This window comes from Schistosoma haematobium, chromosome 1 (assembly GCF_000699445.3).
Source record: "Schistosoma haematobium chromosome 1, whole genome shotgun sequence".
Taxonomy (NCBI): Eukaryota; Metazoa; Platyhelminthes; class Trematoda; order Strigeidida; family Schistosomatidae; genus Schistosoma; species Schistosoma haematobium.
The window spans coordinates 81,229,765-81,253,738 of NC_067196.1; the positions used below are offsets into that span (position 1 = coordinate 81,229,765).

At 31.2% G+C, this 23,974-nt stretch overlaps 1 protein-coding gene across 1 annotated transcript; it reads left to right on the plus strand.

Annotated features, from left to right (window-relative positions):
• Positions 1 to 333: 333 nt before the first annotated feature.
• TSP66E_1 (Tetraspanin) lies at positions 334 to 19,656 on the plus strand. Its single transcript, XM_051209823.1, has 10 exons — positions 334 to 592; positions 636 to 829; positions 862 to 941; positions 989 to 1,078; positions 6,927 to 7,163; positions 10,287 to 10,361; positions 13,592 to 13,717; positions 14,694 to 14,850; positions 16,714 to 16,874; positions 18,789 to 19,656. Exons 4-10 carry the CDS (start codon positions 1,019 to 1,021, stop codon positions 18,858 to 18,860), a joined length of 888 nt encoding a protein of 295 aa, XP_051075286.1. The 5' UTR covers positions 334 to 592; positions 636 to 829; positions 862 to 941; positions 989 to 1,018; the 3' UTR covers positions 18,861 to 19,656.
• Positions 19,657 to 23,974: the final 4,318 nt, after the last annotated feature.

The window sequence follows — 23,974 nt, forward strand, 5'->3', positions numbered from 1 at the left end:
CGGGGGCGAGGTCGTGTATGCGCGTTTCTGAGGAGTCCCACAATAAGACGAAACGGCCGTCCAGTGCTTCCAGGTCTTCCATGGTGGTCTAGCTTCAACGACTCATGATCTTAACCATTGAAAAAAAAAATATATATATATATATATATATATATATATTTACTAAAAATCTCATTAAGTCAGAAATTTCAGCATTGTTACATAACATAGAATTTTGTTTGAAATAATATGGAATTTGTTTACTTGACTCAGTGTAATATATAAAATTTTGGTTCCATTTCTGAAAACAACATTTACGCATATCTACAAATATCTAGATACATATACGACAGTTGGTTAAGTAGACATTTGGTTTAACACCCACATACGATAATTTACATTATCAGGTTGATTGGCCTATCGAACTACTTTCTTGATTATTCATTCACATCAATGAATTCTGAATGTTAACTCAAAATAATCTACAATAAATGTATGATGAGAAATTAGATAAGTTAAAAGAGAGAGAGAGAGTATGAAGATGGAAGAATATGCGAGAGAGACAGTTTTAATCCATTTCATGAAGTGCTAAACTTAAACACACCTATAAAAGGTATGTTAGTCTTAATCAATATCATAACAACCATTTTCTATAGGGGCCACGTATTTGGCCGACCAGTAAATTGATTAGATTGAGCAACCTATTTTATGAACCTGACTACCATATTTTTGTATGCAAAATACCTTTTAGGATGCATATAGCGATGTACTTATATGTACATATACAAGTGTGTTATACTTGATCATAAGCCCACACATATATGTGCATGGTAAAAAAAATATATAGAATGTGAGCACGCATATTATTATTACACTAACTAGACTAGAGGAAAACTTACTTACCTATTAGTTAGACTGAATAAAATAACAACAGTTTTGCTTATTGGTTCAAATATAAAAAGGTATTCAGTGACACAATATCTTTTATCTATTTATATCAATCATTTAGTTGATTCAATTCTGAATTTCATCCAAGAAAATGGGTTTAACATTTACAATCCCAAAATTCATTCTATTTTGCTTAAATTTTCTACTTGTGGTAAGTGTATTTATTCAAAAGTGATTTGTTCTTGGTTACAATTAACAAAACTAATATTAGTTTCTGTATAATTCAAACTATGATTTATTTAATAATGATATTTTAGTGTATTTCCGTTTTTTTGTTTTTGTTTTTGATCAAACGAGAAAACTGACAATATTGATCAGTTCTATCATTCAATTCTATTGTAATTGTTCATTTATTAAGTGAATATTATATTGGTGGTAACACAAACATTTTATTTGATTATTAATTTATAAAATCAATAACTGACTTCAGTAATGTTACATCGTTAAGTCTTATTACTTTATTGGATCTATCCAGCATTTCCTATGTTGTAATTATCGATATAAAGTTAATCAATAAACTAAGCTGGAATAATGAGTTGTACTTACTTACTTACTTACTTACTTACTTACTTACTTACTTACTTACTTACTAATTAGCGTTTTTAGCAAGGTTGTTTTCTACAGGATGTGATTACTGACCCCATGCTCAACCCTCCTCTTATCTTCAGGCTTGGGATCAGTAGTAACCCTAAAAGAGCTACAGGTGGAGTTAAGACTTTTACACTGACATGATATTTTATCATTAAAAAAAAGATGATTATATGCTTAAATATAAATTTCTACTTGGACTAAATATAAACTTCAGTGTTATGGTATGAACAAAAACATAAGAAATAAATCCTTTAAATTCAGATTAAATAATATTTTCATAACAATCACAGTAATTCAATTCATTCATTAGTGAATGGTAGTTTGAAACGTTTAGAAAAAAGAATAAACAATCATTCATGAAATACTTCATTCATGTAAATTTTTAACTTAATACAACAGCTCACATTATAAATGAATAAATATCATTCATTTTAATGGAGTTTTGTTCTTTGAGCTGGATGGTTTGGTCATGGAGCTTTCATCGTTCTTCTGAACGACATCATCAGCACAAACTCCAGCTCAAAGAACAAAACTCCATCAAAATCATCCACCTGAGCTACAAATCTTTTCCATTATCTTAAATATCATTCACATTATTTGACTAATTTAGTTAGATAATTTTAGGATATAATAATAATGGTAAATATTAAACACATCAACATATTGTTATCAATTAGTGGGTTAGATTTTTATGCAATCTGATGAGAATGACCATTTTTGTTACCAAAGCTCTAATCTTACAACAACAATTATGATTCTACTTATGTGATATGAAAATTTTTTCAACTCATACGTTTTCGAATGGTGACTTCATAAGTGAAACTCTTCACTGATATAATCATATTGTTATGTGGAAAAGTGATATTTGGTTTAACTAACTAATATAAATTAGAACAAACTGGATATGAATACACAGTTCTTTGTAATATTTTCATATCTAATGACTGTAACACTAAAAATGAATCACTTGATGATGATGAAGAATTTAGCTATGCCAAACTAATGGTGATATTTTTATTTAAAAGATATGAATAAGTAATATATTATATTATTATTTCTGTGATGATTGGCTTAACAGAGTCTTTGTTCACATTACCAAGAAGAAAATTATCCCTTTGCAAATAACATTTATGAATATCAACTCTTGTGTATTGTTTACTGTTAATCACTATCTTGATTCAACTTTTAAATGGTATTAAATTCTCAGATGGTAATGGAGCCAAATAATAATTAGTACACTTTTCATCTTATGGCATAAATGATAAAAAAAACAAAATTAATTGCATTCCATACTTCTTAATCAAAATATCTGACTAAATGTTAATATTTCACATTTATAGAATGTGAATATTTCAAAAGCTCTAGCTTACTTACTTGCTTACTTACAATTGTTACTCCTTGTGGAGGAGAATAGGCCGACTACCAGCACTCTCCATCCAATCCTATCCTGGGCAATCCTTTCCAGTTCTTTCCAGTTATTGTTCATCCTTTTCATATCTGCTTATAGTTACCGATGTAATGTGTTCTTTGGACTCAATAGATAAGTGGATAACGCAGTGACGTTTGAAAAGAACGAGTACTAGATTTTAGTGCAAGAATGAACGTCAACTCTAAGATGTAGGTATATCCAGCTGACAAGTCAGAAATAGGACTAAACGTCTGTCTTGGATTCCACTTCTAATCAATATCTATCATAAAAGTTCTAGGTAAATATCTAAAAGATACACTGACTATTTCAGTATTAATATAAATATGTCATCAACCTATTCTTACTTGATATTGATATTAGATTAAACTGAAAACAATATCTCTTAAATAATTTTTTTTTCAAATCGTTTACATGAATTCAATCACTTTTTTATTACTAGTCATAGTGAATTAATCAGATATTATTGATAAGATAATAAATTCAATGAAACATTTCTGATTGAAACACTTTAACCCGCATATCAAACTATTCATTAGATTAGAATTTATAAATGTACACAGGATTATATCAGTAATTGTTTGTAATTACTTTTTAACTAACTTTTTGATTAACATCTTTATTATTTAATTAAATAAGTAACTAATAAAAAAAGGTTTTGTAGTTTATAGTTAAGCACATAAAAGTGAAATGTTTGTCAACATCATACATTGATGATTTATCTTGTCATTCAATTAATTTATAAATGAAAACTGATATGTAAAGATGAAATTATGGTATAATAATGAAGTAGATTAGTAAGAATAGTCTTAAATGAATGATATTTCAATAGTTGAAATCATGAATCAATTGAAGCTAGACCATTATGGAAAACCTGGAAGCATTGAACGGCCGTTTCATCCTAATACGGGACTCCTCAGCAGTGCGCATCCACGATATCCATGATATTTTTGACTAATTAACATGTCACTAATGTATATGTATATTCACTGTTAGAACTGAAGATAATCACAATTGAAAATAACAAATTTCTAGAGTTCTCAAAGTAGATTTGATACGATGAGTGAATAAATATTTATCATCCTTTTGGTTAGAAGTGATATTTTAATTCATAATAGTTTGAAACAATAATTAACTTCATATAATTTAGTTATTAAAACATTTGAACCTGTGAACAATTCATGGAGTAACACAAACTAAATAGATCCAGATAACTATTATCTTACAAATCAGGTTATTAAAAGTTTTTTTAATAGTTGGAATGAACGTATATCAAATGGGACTGACGATGTTAATCAATGTTTCTTTATCCCACAAAAATAACTCAGACATCTAACTAATGAAATTTAATGAGAAACATAACTCATACTTACTTAATTGCTTATGCCTGTTACTCCTCGTGTAGGAGCATTGGCCGCCCACCAGCACTCTTCATCCAACCTTGTCCTGGGAAATCATTTCCAACTCATACACAACTGTGTCAAAAGATGCCAAAAATGTTTATTAGAAAAATTAATTGAACAAAGTAGAACTACATTGCAATAGATTCACTTAGACCAAAATCAATTATGGATAATCTTGTGATAAAGAATAATAGGAAGTAATGATAACCATCGAGAGGAAATTCCCAGAATTTTAATAAGAAGCAATGGTTGGTGTAGTTCATCGATGTCTAGTCGTCAAACACGTGTAACCGATAACAGTTGATGATTGCCACAAAACACCACAAATTAATATAAGTTTGAATGATAGATTAATGGACACTAAACTCAGTGGCCATTCAGGTCATGGATTTCATCCTATGCAAGTTTGTGAGTGCACATTACCGTCTGGTACTTTCTGGTTTTCAATACTTGTTCAGCCTAAGTTAGTTCATGATACAAAATGCGAATTGAACAATATCTAAAATCCTTGGATCCTAATTATACGATGAATTCTACGGGTATAAAGTGATTAGAAGGGGCATACAAACAGAAACACTTAAGTTTCGTCTAAAAATTAAACGAATTTATTGAGAAGCATGGGTAATAATATTAATGAATAGCACAATGGTAGGAGAAGAGAATGAATGAGTTTGTTGTATAAATAGTTTAGAATTCTCTATGAATATTGATGACTTCAACAATCTAAAGTTTGAAAAGACACTTTTGTTTCTAGCACGTTTGCTTTTTACTCTAGAAATAACTCCAAATTATGAATCCATTAAAATAGATGGATTACAACAGTACTTATTCAAATCAACTGTGTCACATCCATAGATTTTTTCATCTTGTCTAAACTGTCGCCTCATAATACGTCTCATTACATTACTGAAACGAGATAATACAATGTTACGTAGATACGAGGTTGGATCTGAACATTTCTTAATTCGGTTTCTGACTAAACTGTAAGTACTATATGCTGGTCAGAGGTGAACTAGAATAAAGCAATTCCTAGTACTGATCAATTTTTTGTTATTGTCCATCTAATGAATAATTGTGAAAAAAGAATATATGCAAATATAGGTATCATTGACAAAAACATGTGCTTTTCTCACTATTTCAAAATACAGAACTTACTAACCTGGTCATAGTTTTGTTTGAACAGAACGTTTTTAGCACGAATTGATTTGCATAATAATATAATATACTTCAATTTTATTGGTTGATGGAATCAAACCCTTAGATTCAAACTCAGATTATGTCCTAATATGGTAACCTTATTGTAAACATATAATCAAACAGTTTGTCAATAAAGCATCGTATCAATATGTATTTTAGAAATGGTAAAACCAATACTTTGCAAGTAATCAAAATTATTCTAAATAGCTTTAAAATATGCTAGTTAACATTTCACAATCAGAAAGTTAACTGTAAACTATGTCTTTATTTCGCAAAAAACATGAAGTTACTACTCTAAAAACAAGAAATGAAAAAAGTAGTATCTTAATTACTCATCGAATTAAATTTCGATACTAATCGATCTGTTCAATGTGTTTGGTATTATTAATTGTAAGAGTCAATTTTATAATACTGTTTTCATTTATAAATCAATGATAAAACGAAGAGTGAGATGAGATCACTAAATTAACCAGAAGTACATTATGCATTAAAGGAAATAGATTTCAAACAATGTGAACATACATTAATATGTAATAATGATTATGAATATAAGCAATATCGAGTTAGTCTTTCAGCGAACTCATAATCTAACAAAGGCTTCACTTTCAGTTTCAAATATCATCCATCATAGAATAGTTTGTCGGTGATTTTCTCTCATACACCAACATTGGAAAGTTATTTCGCATAAGTTTCAGATTTCATGTCAGTGCATGCCTTCAACTCATTTGGAGTTATTGGATTTAAAAGTTTTGGGTCTTATTAGCAAATACAAAATCACTCGGCGCTTTTAAATTCAGTTGATTCCTGATAAGGTGTAATTTTCAACCGGTATTATAATGACGACTTACAATCTCGTTTCCAAGATAGTTAACTGCATCGATTAAAGCGTCTCATCAAAAATTTCAGAAGTTAATCCATAAAAATAGTTACTAATGTCCATGAGATTATTATTTGGTAAATTGTATTATGGAAAGATTCGTATTATTTAAAGATGATTCAATGTAAAAATGAACAAAAAACAAAGTTGTAAAATTCACGAAAAGTAATTTCGAACTTATGTTTTGTAGGTTCCTTAGCCTAAATCCATAGTACTATTAAATAAACCTGATGCTTCGTGGCTTATTGTAAGCCACCTATTCAGAGTAAATTCACTTACTCTAAAGAAGTGGGTTATATTAAGTTATGAAACGTCAGAAATACAATTCTTCTACTCATTGGGATATAACAACAAAAATATATTTATTATTATCTCTCTACTCAATGCTCGATTTATATGAAACTACCGAGTCCAACCTTAGCATTGATATCTAATGAATAAATTTGTTTTAATAAAAATTTAACTGTTATACTAACAGTATTTCCTGTTAATTAATTTAATTTAGATCATTGGGTTGGCATTAATTGCTGTCGGTTCATGGGTTACAGCAAATGATCAAAGTTTTGTTGATACAGTTCAATATTTTTCGTCATACAATGCAATTGAATTACAATTATACCAAGGAACAAGTTTAATACGTTATTTCAGTTATGCTGTGATTATAATTGGCTCATTATTAGTAGTCATTAATTTTGTCGGCTGTTGGGGTGTAGTAATCGAAAATCGAGGATTACTTATGGCAGTAAGTTTATGGATTATTATCATCATTGTTATTACATAAAACTTCAATAATGTCTTCTTAAAATTGTTATGGTTTACTTTGACATAGAAAAGAGGGTGGAAAGTAGAGAAAACAAGCCATAAAAAAAACGTGTGTAGTAGATTTAATTATCTTAAGTAAAACTCTTGATTTACAAACTAAATTCCTTTGTCTGTTTACTAATAGACGTATAGGTTAAAAATAATTTGTTCTTTTAGAAATATATCAAGCAGTTACTGTGCAGCCAGATAAATAATTATGGTTTTAGTGTGGGTAAAACTTCAAAAAATATCATCTACACTTCATGATTCTAATCTCAGTTGATTGCTAATTCAATTACTTGAGTTATTAGTGAATAATGATCTACAGAATTAAAATAATTGATTCGTATGTGGTTCGATCAGTTACTATTTGTTATAATGAGTTAAAAGAGGGGTAATCTACCACGATAATTTGATTGCTCAACATAGCACCATGTGTTACTCACTATTTTTAGATTTCATTTAGTTATCTTACGATAAACTACTGCAATGAAAGAATTTCAGGATTATTCGATCAAATGTTTCAATAATCCACACTTGATTAATTAGATATTTTGACGGTAGAAACCACTAGTCGATCTAAGCGAGAACACCATTGAAAACCTAGGAGCACTAAATGGCTGTTTCTTCTTAGTATCGGGCCTCTCAGAAGCGGGCATTCACGATCCCGCACGCTAGACTTGAACCCAGGACCTCTGGTTTCGCGCGAATGCCTAACCTCTAGACCACTGAGCCGGCATCCAACATAATTTACGACATTCTTGACCTTAAAGCGGAGTTCGACTCCGTTGATCATGAGGCTTTGTGGTAGTATCTGTTGCTGAAAGACGTGCCGAAGAAAGAGATTAATCTTGTACAAGCTGTCTATTTAAATACTACTGGCCGAGTCAGAGATTATGGAGAAATTTCATCGGAATCGGTTACCTCAAGCGATATTTATCAAGGTTGTCCGCTTTCCACACTTTTATCTTTGTCATAGACACGCTTTTAGAGATAACACTTTCATTGTCTGACTTTTCAAGGATTGATCTTTGGCAAGAGATTCGGTTGCTGATTTAGAATACGCAAATGACATAATTCTGTTTGATGAAGACGCTTACAAAATGCAGTCTTTCCTGACTACCTTAAACAATAATGAAAACGTGTATGGGGTGCGGTTCTCTCCTTCCAAATATGAAATGTTACTTCAGCATTGACTTGCGTTGGCGCCCAAACTAATGACAGGGAGTGAATTATTTGCACGCATCAAACGCTTCACTTATCTTGGGAATTTCATTCGTACTGATAGTCTGACAAAATCTCGGCACGGATTGATAAGGTTTGATTGGCTTTTGCCAACTTGCGTCACTTATAGCGTATGTGACATATCCATCTTCCAAACAAAGGGCGAATTCACTGCTCATCAGTTCGTTTCATTCGATTTTATGGGTGTGAAACATGGCCATTAAGAATAGAGGATATGTGTAGGTTACCAATCTTCGACCTTAGATGTCTTTGAAGCATTGGGCATATACTTTTGGACCACGGAGTAAGCAATACCTAGGTTAGTAGAAGGGTATTAGTTAAGGATAGGAAATTGATTCGTGAGGTATTAAGTCTTCATCAACTGAGATAGTTGGGACATGTGTTACATATGCTCATCCACTGCCTAGTTTAACAGATAATGTTTTCTTATGAAGGAATAGATTAGAGGAGATCTAGGGGCGGCCAGACCAAGGCATGTCTCTAGTCCACGAAGTCAGTGAAAATTGGGCTGGGCCGTGGTAATAGGTATGGACTACTTGGTTGGGGTCCTCGTGATTATTGTAACCAATATTCAGGGACTTTGAATGAAACAGCTCAAAATCGTTTGCAATGGTGCAGATGCATCTATTATATATATTCTCCTAAATTCTGCGCTTTTGAATTACTCATAACGCTTTTTGTTTCCAATAATTTGTATTACCTTTAATCTTATCTTTGATGCCTAATCTTTTTAATCACTACTCATAAAGTTACTATCTCGACGATTCTGGGATTTGACCTGACCATTTCGTTGCTATGCACTAACGAAGTATGTTGACTTGAACGTATGTACATACGTATCAGGCTCTAGGTTGTGGCTAACTGAATGACTTATACATAATTTCGTTGGGAAACATTTCTGCGTAAAATCAAACCAAAGAATACCATATAAGGAAAATGTCCCATTCTTCTTAAAATTCTCATTGGCTGTATGAACGTGAAAAATCTGAGATTAAAACCATTTATTTACATATCAACAACTAATCATCATTAAGTACAATTATGTTCATCTTTTTAATTGATCAATAGGATAGATGAACCTGTTTGATATGGATCATACCATTCGTGAGTGTAAAGTATGAGATATAAGCTTTTAACAACAGGATAGAATGAATACTATAATTAGTCCATTTTTTTACATAGGATAATTGACTTGATTAATAATTAAGTCTCTAATTAATAATGTCAAATCTACAATGGATTGTTATTACATCATGATATGTAGTAGTTACTATGGAAATTATTGAAAATCAAAGAGTCATTTCAGCTAACTATATACATATATACATAACCATAGATTTTTCTTGACTTTCACTTGGATACATTTTAAGCATTCAAATTTCAGTAGCGATCAAATCCCTATAATCACTACTTTTAGATAACGGGAATAATTAGATAATTTTTTAGCCGATAATTGTTATTCTATAATGAAAAGAATATAATGATATATCCGTTACATTTTAAGCTACTTAATTGATTTTATTGATAATAAAGTGAAACAACCTGGTTAGACTAATAAGTCTCATAAAATGTTCTTTCTTTTAAATAAAGTGCTAAGTGATTTGTCTAAAACCAAAAAGCTGTTATATAACATTATCTTATACGTTGATTAACACACTTAAAATCTATATTCTTTCATCAACTTATCCTACTCTATTTTATATTTTACCATTCCATGGTAACGTATCAGTTGGATATATTTTACCTTTATAAATACTACATATACGGACAGAGTAAGAGAAGTTTTGTTCTAATTTACTGTTGTAATTTATTATTTTAGTTCGCTGGTTTGATGATTGCCCTAGTTCTACTTGAATGTGGAGCTACTGCAGCGATGGGTGGCACACAAAGTTTGGTAAATTTAATTGTTTATTTATTATTATTTATATGGATATATATATCATTATTCAATGTATGGATAATCATAAACGACCTCTATAAGTCGTGTTCTAATTGGTGACTTTGTCACGTAGCAATCAACAGGGCAAAAGTCATAACAATCATAACAAATTATTTTTACTAACAGTAATATTATTAATTGCAAATACTACTATGACAGTAATTTAAAAATATTGAGATAAAGACTTGATCAGGTTAACAAAAATTCATTTTACTCAATGATAAAAATAATTCCAAGTTGTATGGACATGATTGTAATACTTTTATACTTGACCTCCATATTACTTACTGACTTAAGCCCGTTACCCCTCGTGGAGTAGAATAGACCGCCTAACAGTTATTTCCAGTTGCTATTCATCTTTTTCATGTCTGCTTTCAATTCCCGATGCAGTATGCTCTTTGACCTTCCACTTTTCCGTTTCCCTTCAGCATTCCAAGTTAGAGTTTGCCTCGTGATGCAGTTTGATGGTTTCCTCAATGTGTGTCCTATCCACTTCCAATGTCTTTTCCTAATTTCCTCCTCAGTTGGAAGTTGGTTTCTTCTCTTCCATAGTAGGTTGTTGATGATGGTATCCGGTCAACGGACATAATGTATCTTGCTTAGGCAATTGTTTATAAATACTTGTACATATTTGATGATGGTTGCAGTAGTTATCCACATTTCAGCTCTGTACAATAGAACTAGCCGTCTTAATGTTCGTATTGAAGATTGTGACTTTGCTTTGTTTGACGGTTGTTTTGAGTTCCATATGTTGTTCAACTGTAGGAATACTGTCCTTGTTTTGTCACTCTATGCCTTCACACCAATGATGCTGTCGAGATGCATGAAACTTTCCATCTCTTCCATAGTTTCTCCATCAAGTGTTATTGAATTAATGTTTTCCGTGTTGTATTTAAGGATCTTGCTCTTTCCGTTGTGTATGTTGAAGCCTACAGATGACGAGGCAGCTGCTACACTTGTTGTCTTTATTTGCATTTGTTGGTGTGTATGGGATAGAAGAGCTAGGTCATGTTTGAAGTCAAAATCATCTAGTTGCATCCAATCTGTCAACTGTATTCTGTGATTCCTCTGATCCGTGAATGGTCTTCATAATCCTGTCGTTCATTTTGTTAAAGCTTAATAGAAATAATCAGGGTTGTCAGTCTTATTTTTAGCTAAGAATTGAGTTCTATCTCTGGATTAAGCAGTATGATACTACTGTTCTCTTTATAAAAACTAATCAAACGCCTGATGTTTTATTTATCAAATAATAGTTTTAATTTATTGGTTTGAAATAATAAGTCTTGCGGCTGAAACTTGCTACATATAATCAATGTAGCACAAGGAAACATTAATAAGCAAATAATTCACGTAAGACAGTGATCACAAAGATATTAGTCAGAGAATATTTTTTAAACACTAACCTATTATATATATAAATTTTGTATTAGACTATGACTGGTAGTAGGATTCAGTAAGCGCATCTTTTCCAACATAGAAAGCATCTATCATCGAGTGTCGATGTTCTTCTAGAGATCTGAACTCAGTATTTATCATTCCAAGTGAATAAGCTTAGTTAACCAAGCTACTAAGTTAAGATATTCTTTTATTTGTTCAACTGGTAGGAAGTAATATGTAAGAATTGGAACTTTTCCAATGTTGATGTGAAGGACTTCAATCGATCAGTTTCCATAGAAATATGTGTAGTAATCATTTTAGCAAGGTGTAACGTTGAAATGTTCATATTTACAGTGATTTTCAGCTTCAAATTAGATTGTTCATGTGTGAATATTATCACATTCAATGAGTCAGTACAAATGTAACATGAGAAAAGATAAAGTGTAATTTCACTGAAAATAAGGAAAAGGCAGGTTCGGTTTTCTTATACAGGAAACCATTCATTCTGATGGAGTTTTGTTCTCTGAGCTGAATGGTTTGGTCCAGCTCAGAAAACAAAACTCCATCAAAATCATCCACCTGGGCTATAAATCTTCTCCACCATCTCAAAACCATTCATTCTTTTAAGATGTCAATGAGTAAATTACCAGAAATATTTTCCTTCAAATAAAACGTTCACATTATATTATGAAATGATATGAGTTCTTTGACATATTCAATAGTCTGATAATTCTGAATAACATTGGTCATTTTAAAAAACACTATTTCTCTGTCTTTTTCCTCTTCATTTGCAAATTTAATTATCAATATAGGGTTGTGGAGATTATTAAGTTATTAATTGAGATCTTGAACCAGTTGATGTTAGACCACCTATGAAAACCTGGAAGCATTGGACGGCCTTTTCTTCCTATTGTGGGACTCCTCAGCGCTGTGCGTGCACAATCCAGTCCGCGGGATTCGAACCCGAGGCCTTCAGTTGCTTGCGCGAACACTTAACCTACTTGACCACTGAGTCAGAATCTAACGGTGTTAATTTCTAACCTCAATCAATCCACAAAACTGCACGACCATCGTCCATTATACTGAGGTATATACCTGTCCCTACTCGACACGGAATAACTCCACTGATCACGGCATCTCACTAGAACTCCGAGAATTCCCTCACGAAGTTAGTCACTAATGAGCTCATGGTAATGTTGGAATATATTTCCATAAATCGTTCAAGATAGTCAAACTCATTTGTTTGTGTTAAGGCAATCAAAGAATTGCTCAATTCTTGTTAATAATGCTAAAATTTTACTAAAAACGGTAACTATAAGTATATTTTCACAAATGCAATTTTTCAAATGTCCTTTTACATGTTATGACTGTTAGTGATTACTTTTAGTTTATTGATTTTCTACATGTTTGAAGGTTATGATTTCGTTGCTATAAATAATGATTTCTATCATTTCAAGTTATTCTAATTAAATAACAAGTTTCCCTCGCAATTCATCTTCTTTTTGTGTTAGAGGGTAATTGTTGAAATGTTATATGGTTACTTTCATTATCGAATCCGTAGTATAAACATTGTGTATATGAATAGTTCAAACGTCCTTTAACTTGTAAGTGTATTGTAGATAAACCAGAAATCCAAATAAACAAAATAATTCGACCAATAAGATGAGTAAATTACCAGAAATATGATCAGTCTTATTAAGATTTAACGATTTGTTCATTTAGTCTATTTGAAATGTCTATAACCAATTACCTTTATAAAACTACTGTTTAATTGGGTAAATACATTTATCTTTTTTTTGTTAATCTAGTGGAAGGAAGATTATGAGAAATCGATTACAAGTCGATTTGTATCTAAATACCGTGGAACATTTGGAGCTTTTGCAATTTCCGAATTTGAAGATTATTCATTAAAAATGGATCAATTGATGATTGAAGTGAGTAACATATGGAAATTTGAAAAAAAAAATTTTTAATTTTAAACTTTAACTTGGTAATGAATAGAAGTTGTTTGTTGTAATTCGTGAAAGAAAAAAATTATCATGTAAGTATTGGTAATCGAAGTGAATTAAATAAGTTCTTTCATTAAGGTTTGGATTTTTATATCAGTGTGAAAACGCTTATGTTATATTGAGTTTTTTGTCGTCATTTAGATCGGACGATGTTTGTTGACGGGCTCTTCACTTTAGTGGCCCGAGATCTGACTCCAAGTAGATAGTATGAATGTTTGTTATCGCTTATCCTCGTGTATAATCATTGACTTAAATCGCGTTAGTCAACAACGGAATTAAATAAGTCAAATAACAAGAATGAACTTTTGAATACATATATTTTGTATATGAAGCGAATGGTATAGAGAGAAGAGAAACGACGTGCAGTGGAGATGGCGGGTAAGCCAACTCCCCTTTAACCAAAGGTTAATCAATATTTATAGTTACACGAAAATAAGTTACAGACATGTGATGAATGGGATAAGAAGTGTACAAACATACGCTCATGTAAAAACAGTGAAGATTGATGAGCGAATAATTACCAAGGTCAAAATATGACTCAAGCAGAATAAATAGATTAAACTTTTCGAAAGCTAGAATAAGGTATATGGGCTTGACATAATAACCGGCACCACAAGTTAAAGCAAGGATGTTTACGTTGCATAATAAGTCAAAAAGTAATTAATTATATTCGTTCGTTGTTGTCTGTCATAAAAATAAGTCTTTAGGATTGATTGTTTTCTGTTAGGTATCATCAAAGATATGTCTAGAGTGGTTTTTTGAAAACTCTTACTAATTAGTGATTTATTTCTACAGCTCTTCACAGTTGATAAATTAAATTTATCTGCACAATGATCTTAAAATGTATGTTATACCGTTATATATATCTTCATATAATATTGTATAATTTTTAATTATTTAGCTTGAATGTTGTGGATTACAAGGTTCTCAAGACTTTTCAAACACAAAATCGCGTTGGTATCAGGAAGGTCGAAAATATTCAGATGGTACTACTGGTGATGCTATTAAAATTCCTCCAGCTTGCTGTAAATATACTTCAAAAGATTTTTGGAGAAAAGGTATGCTATTTCCTCTTTTTCAGGCAAATAGTTTATCTTTTAAACAATACACTTTAATTAGTATGGGGATTTGTAGAGATTAGTATTAGTATTAGTAGTAGTAGTAGTAGTGGGTGCGCATTGCCGAGGAGCCCCATACTAGAACGAAACGGCAGTCCAGGGCTTCTAGGTTTTCAATGGTGGTCCAGCTTAGATAAACTCATGAATTCAACCGTTAAAATACATTTTTCAACAATACATTTTATATACATACAATAATAAGTAATTTTCCTCTATCATCATATCAATTTATCAAGTTTATGATAAATCATTCATATCACTTCATACAAATAAAATCATCAATTCTTTTTTTAACATTTTTTACATTTGAAAGAAGCATGAATGTTGAAATGTTTGTTTTTTAGTAGATTTCAATCAAGACAAGAAATGGCTTAAATGAATTTTACTGTTTATTCTTATTCAAGAGCAATATGCCTTAGAAATGATTACTAACCTATCTATATTCAAACCCTTGATTTAATCATTTTAATAATTTATATTAACCTTTAAAAAAACATTACTCGAATGAACCAAACAGTTTTAAGTGAGATATATACATAATACATTCTTAAGAAAAGATTTGAATTTTTTTTTGAGATTATCCTTTTCAAAACTATTTTAATCAGAAAAATGTATTCGAAAGGGTAGTTCATGGAAAGTAACTAACAATACATTTAACTATGTTAAACTATTTATGTTATTCCGTTACATATGGATAATAATGTACAAACAACATGTTCGTTAGTTTGTGGTGTGTGCTACTTATGTCGACAGACATAAGTAGCATGTAACATTAACTAGAAGAGGAAGGCATAGTACTAGAAGGTAGTAAAGGTCGACTTGAAGAAAACAGAAATAGAAAGTAATTGTGACTTTGAAGAATCATGCAGAATGTGAAGAACAAAATGATGGAATTTTGCAAACGAAGTATTCAATATATGGTTCTCATAGTTTACCAAAAGATTCTGTAATTTTGTCTTAAAAATACAATTCGTTGTCACTATCTGAGTTCTCGTTCATTTCAAGTATATAAATAATAGAATTGGATTCATCTATGTTGATTTAATAATGATGCTCTCATTAAGAAACTTTTTAATATTCCAATAACTACTTAAATATTTAGTCTTAATATTATGAATCAGTGTAAATGACCTTACAATTTATCTGTGTAAATTTAAGTTCAATCATTCATTTATGAAAATGGACTTTTTTTAAAAATCTATCTGTTTTATCATAGTCCATGAAGTTGCGCCACCGTGCACCATTGTCTTCAGTGAGCTGATATCTCACAGCAGACCTGGTTGAACTCCACTGGTAACGGCTTCTCACTAGAACTTTAGGACCATCTCCTGAAGTCAGTCATAGTAACTGAGTTGATAGAACAATTTTCATAAAATAATTCCTATTACAAACTGATTTTAAACAAAAAAAATCATTGAAAAATAGGGTATTACATGTTTAGAACTTGTTCAGTTCTCATTTCACATGGTATCATAACTAAAATCTAATTACACAATGAAGATGATACATTCATGCAATTGTGTTAAAATACAATGATCTAAACTTTTATCTGTAATACATTTATATGTTATCTCATCTTTCAATCGGTTGACTACAAAACATTATAGCTTTCTCCACTAAATATTTCAAAAAAATTAAGCTCAGGTTTACCTAATCTTAAGACTTCAATGAATATGAAACTCTGGAGTGACTTTATTTCACATATCATAGTAGATATATCGATCTATATTGTTTTGACTAGCAGAAGATGAAAATAAACAAAGACTAATTCGTTACTATTATTATTTTGAAATATATTTGCAGCTGATTATGAAAAATTTCAAGACAACCTTAAAGATAAAGATTGTGTAAAAACAACAAATGAATCAAATATGAACGTTGGTTGTTTAGCTGCAGCAAAAAATAAAACAGCGAAAACAGCCCTCCCGTTCATAGCTATTCCAATTATACTTTTCCTGTTACAGGTATGATACAAAAATGTTAATGATTACTGTCGTCTTATTATTATTATTATCACTATCGATATTATTTTCAGAGTTCATTCGTTTATGCTATTTTATTTCATAATATTTACCTTTATGCTTAAATGGAATTCATCAATCAGAATAATCATATGATATGATATGGTGGGCAATTGAGCTTTTTGGTGAACTGGTTGAAGTTAGATATTAACACCGTTGAATACAGGCTTAGTAGTCTAGGGGTTAGATGTTTGCATGCAAGACCGATAAGTCCTAGGTTTGAATCTCGCGGGGTGAGATCGTGAATGCGCACTGTTGAAGAGTCCCACAGTAGGACTAAACGGCCACTTAGTGCTTCCAGGATTTCTACAGTGGTCTAGTCTCAATCGGCTCATCAATTCAATTATAAAATGAATAGTTAATGTTTGAAAATAATTAACCTTTACATACTACAATGATAAACACTTCACATATTTTCAAAAAGTAAGACTTCATCTTTTTATTCAATGATCATAAGAATCAAATATATATTTGTATTTCATATTTACTATTCATTGATGTCTTTTTATTTCAGTTTATCATGAGTTAAAGTTATTTAATTATCTGAAATAATATTATTTAACAGAGTGGATTTTATCATACACAGATGAAGAAAAACATTGAAATATTTAAAACAAATATTTCCTTTTTGTAAGCAATGATGGTCAGTGGCTAGCAGTGGAATCCAGGAAGCGCGTTCCGTCCTATTTGGGAGTCGTCAGCTGGATGTACCTGCATTTCAGAGTTGTAATGATAGATAATGATGGATGATTGCTTACAAAAAGCTTGTGAATTAAGACAATATCGAGGCATAGGCACAGTATGCACATATGCTAATAACAGACTGATCAATTGCAGTCTTAAACCTCAATGGGAAGATACAAGCTAAACAATATCAAGTGAATTCAAATATTTCCTTGATAATTAATCGATTTCTTTGTGTTTCTAACTAATGTAAGATATATATTATATCGGGTATTCATTTGAATTAAATCATCAAGTGGTTAAACACTTTTAGTTATATGCCTATATGTTCAAAATTCGTCAACTGAACTACTGATAATGATGAAAGTAAGGTTGGATGAGTAGTAGAATAAGAACAAATAACCAGTTATATAATTAAGTTTGTTTTTATTAATTTTCAAGAATCATTATGAATAAATTTACATATAAAATAATATAACTCACTATATTTTTACATATATGTTATTCGTTAGCCATCCTATGTGTTAACGTTATTGTTTTTAAATATATATATATATATTTAATAGTTGAGATCATAAGGCAATTGAAGCTAGACCACCATGGAAAACCTGGAAGCATTTGACGGCCGATCTCGTGAGGCGGAATCGTTGGTGCGCACTGTTGAGGAGTCCACAGTCGGATGAAACGGCCGTCCAATGCTCCCGGGTTTTCCATGATGATCTAGCTTCAATTGAATCATTATCTTAACTATTAAAATTACGATAATATCCACAAAACTCCTTCTGATACTAACTGATACATTGATAAACTATGAAATAATTTTTCTTATTGAACTATTTGATTAAATTTAAAGCTGTAGTTTTAAACGAATATTCTTCAAGATTAGAACGAATAGTTTGACAGAAATTGGGCGCCGAGTCAAGAGAAGTCATTATATGTGAAAAATATATTTGAAATAATATCAGCGATTGAAATTTAAATAATCCCAACGTTTCGTCCAGCTAACTTGTCTGGACTTCTTCAGAAGAAATCACTGAGATTATTTCAAATTTAATTTTCACATATAATGAAGTTTTAAAGTTATTTTTTTTTATTATACAGAATTATAAATAAATAGTTGATTTACAGTAGTTACTATTTAATCCAATTAATTTTAAATTTTTATTGTTATAGATTGCTACTATCGGGATCTCCATCTTTTTAATTTGCCGAATTCAAAAATGGGACAATGAACTCTACTATTAAAGGTCATTTTCACTTTTAATGAAATAGATGTATGTAAAACTTGAAAAGTATTATAAATAAAAAAGAAGAACATTTTTAACGACTAAGTATGATTATTATTATTATTATTATTATTATTATTGTATTAAATATCTTTAAACAGTCTTTAATCTGTTCGTCTTCTCGGAATGAAATACAGAAAAACCGGTTAGACGATATGCCATATTGAATGTTCGTATTCTTGACATTTAATTCAATCAATCTTTTGTTTAAAATGACAAAACGATATTTTGTAAATGTATGTGTATGCATGTGTGTATTTGTATGGATAGATGTTTATTTACTTTTCTGTTATTATTAAGTATTTAATCATTTTGGTTTATAGAGCCTTCAAACATTTCAAATGTTTGATAGGCTAGATTGTTTTATAACTGCATATAAACGTAGGCGCATTGTTTTTTTTGTTGGTGTTATTACTTTGACCTATATATACTCCATGTTCAAATAATTGATTTCTTCAAATTAATGTTATTGAAATAAATGTTATGCCTCAAGATCATGGAACTCAATATTGTTGTTCTCTTTTTCATTGTTGGGGTAACAATAATTTTCTAGAATAAATTAACATAAGCTTGGTTTTAATTTTGTACTAGTAGCTTCTATCACTATGGTCACTATAAAATGAATCAAAATAATTCATCTCTCATATAGCAAAATTTGTTGAATAAAGACCAGTTGGCTTTTTTCTAGGGTATTCTTCAATTCTAATACCAAGTTGTGTATGAGTATAATTCTGATGATTTAAAGATAGCCGCTTATACAAAACTAAAACTGTTAATTGAATAAATCATCTATTGTGTTACTAATTTGTATTAGCTATTTTCAAATGCCTGAGCAATTGACAACCTGTTTCGTTTTTAATACCTATTCTTACTGAATTTTGGAGTATATATTCGATAAGTCTATGCGAATATTCGACAGCCTGTAATTAATGAATTGAGAAGTTAATACTTTAAAAGCTTTAATCAAGAAGCAGTAGATAGTAGCCTTGGTGTCTTTTAGAGATTACATGCGGTTCATCGGATCCCAGTGCAATGAATAGATGGTATTGAGATGTTGACGGTAAACCTGATCTTATGTTCATTACCTTGTAAAGTCGCTTATATATCACTTGAAAATCCCGATTTTAGCTGAATTACCAATCTAATTTTCTCTAATTTCTAAAATTTTCTTCTCAAATTAGGAGAATATGAGATTCTATGTAAATTCGGTATCTGAAGGCAAATAATTGGATACATAGATTAATATGTATATAATCGCGCTACTTGATTGTTAACTTAATTCTTGTGTCGGAATCTTCTTACTTAAATGGTTTTTACAATTAGATAACCACCACTCTAGCCATTTCCATTTTCCTAACAGTATACTGTGGAACAGACCAGTATTACAGCTGAATTTTACAAACTAACTGTCAGTCCCCAAGGCTGATTAATACGAGGTATGGTATTCAGGAGTGGACCAGTACTCAAATCAGACTGACCACAATAAGAACACACAAAGTCATATCATATTTGTAGTTTTAATTAAGCACGTAATAATGTTCAATGCAATTATTGGTTAGCATAAACATCACATACATACCGAAAAACAATATTACCGTCTGAGAACGACATCTAAACTTTATTCAAATAATTACCATAGAGAATATTTTGCAAGTATAGAGGATATTCAGTTAATCTAAAGTGAGTAGCTAATAACTTCAATAATTTATGTATGGCATTATAACTGTGTTACAATAATTCACCCTACATGGTTGAGCTTAATTCCATTGAGTGAATTGCAATTGACTCATTCATACTTTAAACTTTCTACAATTGGTTCACTAGCATGAATCGATTTGTGTTAAGTCACTTTCAAAATACACTGGAATTTTTCTTAATCTTACCTAACAATACAATAGTAATAATAGTTCACTGTCAGTACTAGATTAATCCCATTCTGAATAATAGAACAAGTTGAATGTAAAAATACCGACCAGTAAATTGAGATTTATTAAACTTTAGGTTCTACACTGGTTATATGACTTGTGGATCATAAATCTAATTATTTGAACTATGACTGCTCAATACATAGGAGCTTTAGAAAAATAGTTGAATCAGCTGTTTAGTCTTTTCTCGGGTTCAATATTACTTGAGTTTACAGAAGATAGAGACAATGAAAAAGACATACCTATATATATATATATATATATATATATATATATATATATATCGTGATTATTATATTATTACAAAAGTCAATAATGATGGTCAGAAACGGTATCACCAACTTAGCCTTGAATGTATCTTGGTAACAAATGTCGATAAATGTTCTTTATTTTCAATTCAGTTACTAATTTTTTTTAAACTGACCAAAGTCTACAGTCACTTGTTTAGTACTCTAAAAATACTGAAAAGAAACTAAGTAACAAATGATGAACCCATTTAACTTAATAAAAAATTTCTATTTTTATGTGGTTAAGTACAAATAATGGTTAATAGTTATTAAAGGCATTTTAGAATATTAACCTTTGAATAAATCAATATTTTTTTCGTAAATGTTCACATGTAACCTAATAGGTTTTGTTGAATTCTTATCAATTTTGGTTAGTTTTATGATGATGACACTTTTTTTTTGTATTTTCTAAATTACAAATTATTATTCTTTTAAAACAATTAACTACTGTTTAGTAATTAAGTAATGAATGTTAGTTGTATAATTATGCTTTACAACTGAAGAACACCTGGAACTCAAAACAATTACCAACCAACACCGAGGTCAGAATTTTCAATACAAATATCAAAACAGTTCTACTGTATGGGGCAGAAATTCGGAGAACTGGAAAGCTATGATCCAGAAGATACAAGTGTTTATTAACAGCTGTCTATGCAAAATACTTCGGACCCGTTGGCCAGACACTATCAGAAACAACCTACTGTGGGAGAGAACAAACCAGATCCCAGTGGAGGAAGAAATAAGGAAGAAGCGATGGAAGTGGATAGGACACACATTGAGGAAAGCACCCAACTGCGTCACAAGACAAGCCCTCACATGGATCCCTCAAGGCCGAAGGAGGAGAAGAGGAAGACCAAAGAACACATTACGCCGAGGAATGGAAACAAACATGAGAAAAATGAAAAAAACTGGATAGATCTGGAAGGGAAGGCCCATGACAGATTGGGTAGGAGAATGTTGGTCGGCGGCCTGTGCTCCATTGAGAGTAACAGGCGTAAGTAAGTGAGTAAGTATAAACATGCTACAATGAAATGTATAACACTATGTAAATGACTAATATTATATAAATAAACTCTTAAGACTAATGTGAATGATTCTTTTAAGTTTGTCAATAAAATTTCTTGAAACAAAACAATCTTTCCTTAAAAACAAACTCATGATATCTGTTGATAAACCATCCTTATTCATTAATATACAAGAAACTGGGAAAGTTAGAAACTAGAATTTCTATTTGCATGCTAAAAGTGTTACTTCGTAAGTGGATAACGAATGTTTAATGCTCACTGTCAGTTCACTTGCAATCATCAGTATAGGGTTGTTAAACCATCATAAAAACCTGAAAGTGCTGAACGGCTATCTCATTAATGTGTGGAAATCCTCGTTAGAGCTCATCTACAACTCTTCACGAGGGAGTCGAACCCAGGACATTCAGTCCCGCGCAAATGCCTTAATTCTAGACTACTGAGTCTGCATCCAGCGGTATTAATGTTCAACGTCAATCAATCCACGATACTGCGCGACCATTTTTCATTGTGCTTGGTGTGTAACTTCCTCACATATGCTCTCTAGTGACTAGCTTCAAGAAGGAATTCTCCGAGTTATATTAAGAAACCGTGACCAGTGGAGTTCAACTATGTCGGGTGTGAGGCAGTTATTCGCCGAATACAATGGAAGATGGTCGCATAATTTCGTAAAATCAATCATAATCTTGCAGTTTATTCTCACTATACAGACGACGCATTTCTATTACGTACGAATGAAATGGAAAAGATTAGTATTTCTAGAAGATTTAACACACTTCATCCACCGACCAACTTCACGTTGGATGAAGAACTTAATGATAGTATCTCATTTCTAGTCGTCTCATTAACAAATAGGCTGAGTGAAACATTAAAAAGAACTGTGTCTAGAAAACCGATTACACATAGTATACCCATTTTAATAACTCTATACCACTCAAGTACTAAAGAGAGAGTACAACACAATATCTTAGGTGATCCCATTAAAAAGGACTTAATCTCCATCAACAAATTAATTCATCAAAATACATTAGGAAAAGTATGATCCGGTCTAGAACCAAGTTGGAGTTAATGACAACTACTAAAAAATCCATGTCTTTAAAATATAGATCTAAAACAAAAATATTAATGAAATAGTAAATCAATGGGTAAAAAATCTAAACTGGATATCCTATTCTCTGACCATCTTATCATTTGCATCCAAAGTAAGATTAAAAATTTCGAATTAGTATCACTCATGTCCATTCGCCAATTTAAATATTCTTTTTGAACTATTTACATTGAGTGTACAATTAGATAAGTCCTTCACTTAATTTTTGGACGTCATCCAACTTGGTCAATGAATTACTTACTTACTTACTTAGGCCTGTTATTCCTCGTGAAGGAGCATAGGCCGCTCACCAGCATTCTCCATCCAACCCTGTCCCGGGAAATCCCTTCCAGCTCCTTCCAGTTGTTATTCATCCTTTTCATATCTGCTTCTATTATCCGACGCAATGTGTTCTTTGTCATTCCTCTTTTCCGCTTCCCTTCAGGATTCCAAGTTGGGGCTTGTCTCGTGATACAGTTTGGTGATTTGCGTAATGTATGTCCTATCCATTTCCATCGTCTTTTCCTAATTTCCTCTTCAGCTGGAAGCTGGTTTGTTCTCTCCAACAGGAAGCTGTTGCTGATGGTATCTGGCCAATGGATGTTGAGTATCTTGCGTAGACAACCATTTAGAAATACTTGTACCTTCTTGATGATGGTTGTTGTAGTTCTCCAAGTTTCAGCTCCATACAGTAGAACTGACTTGACGTTCGTATTGAAGATTCTCACTTTGATATTGGTTGAAAGTTGTTT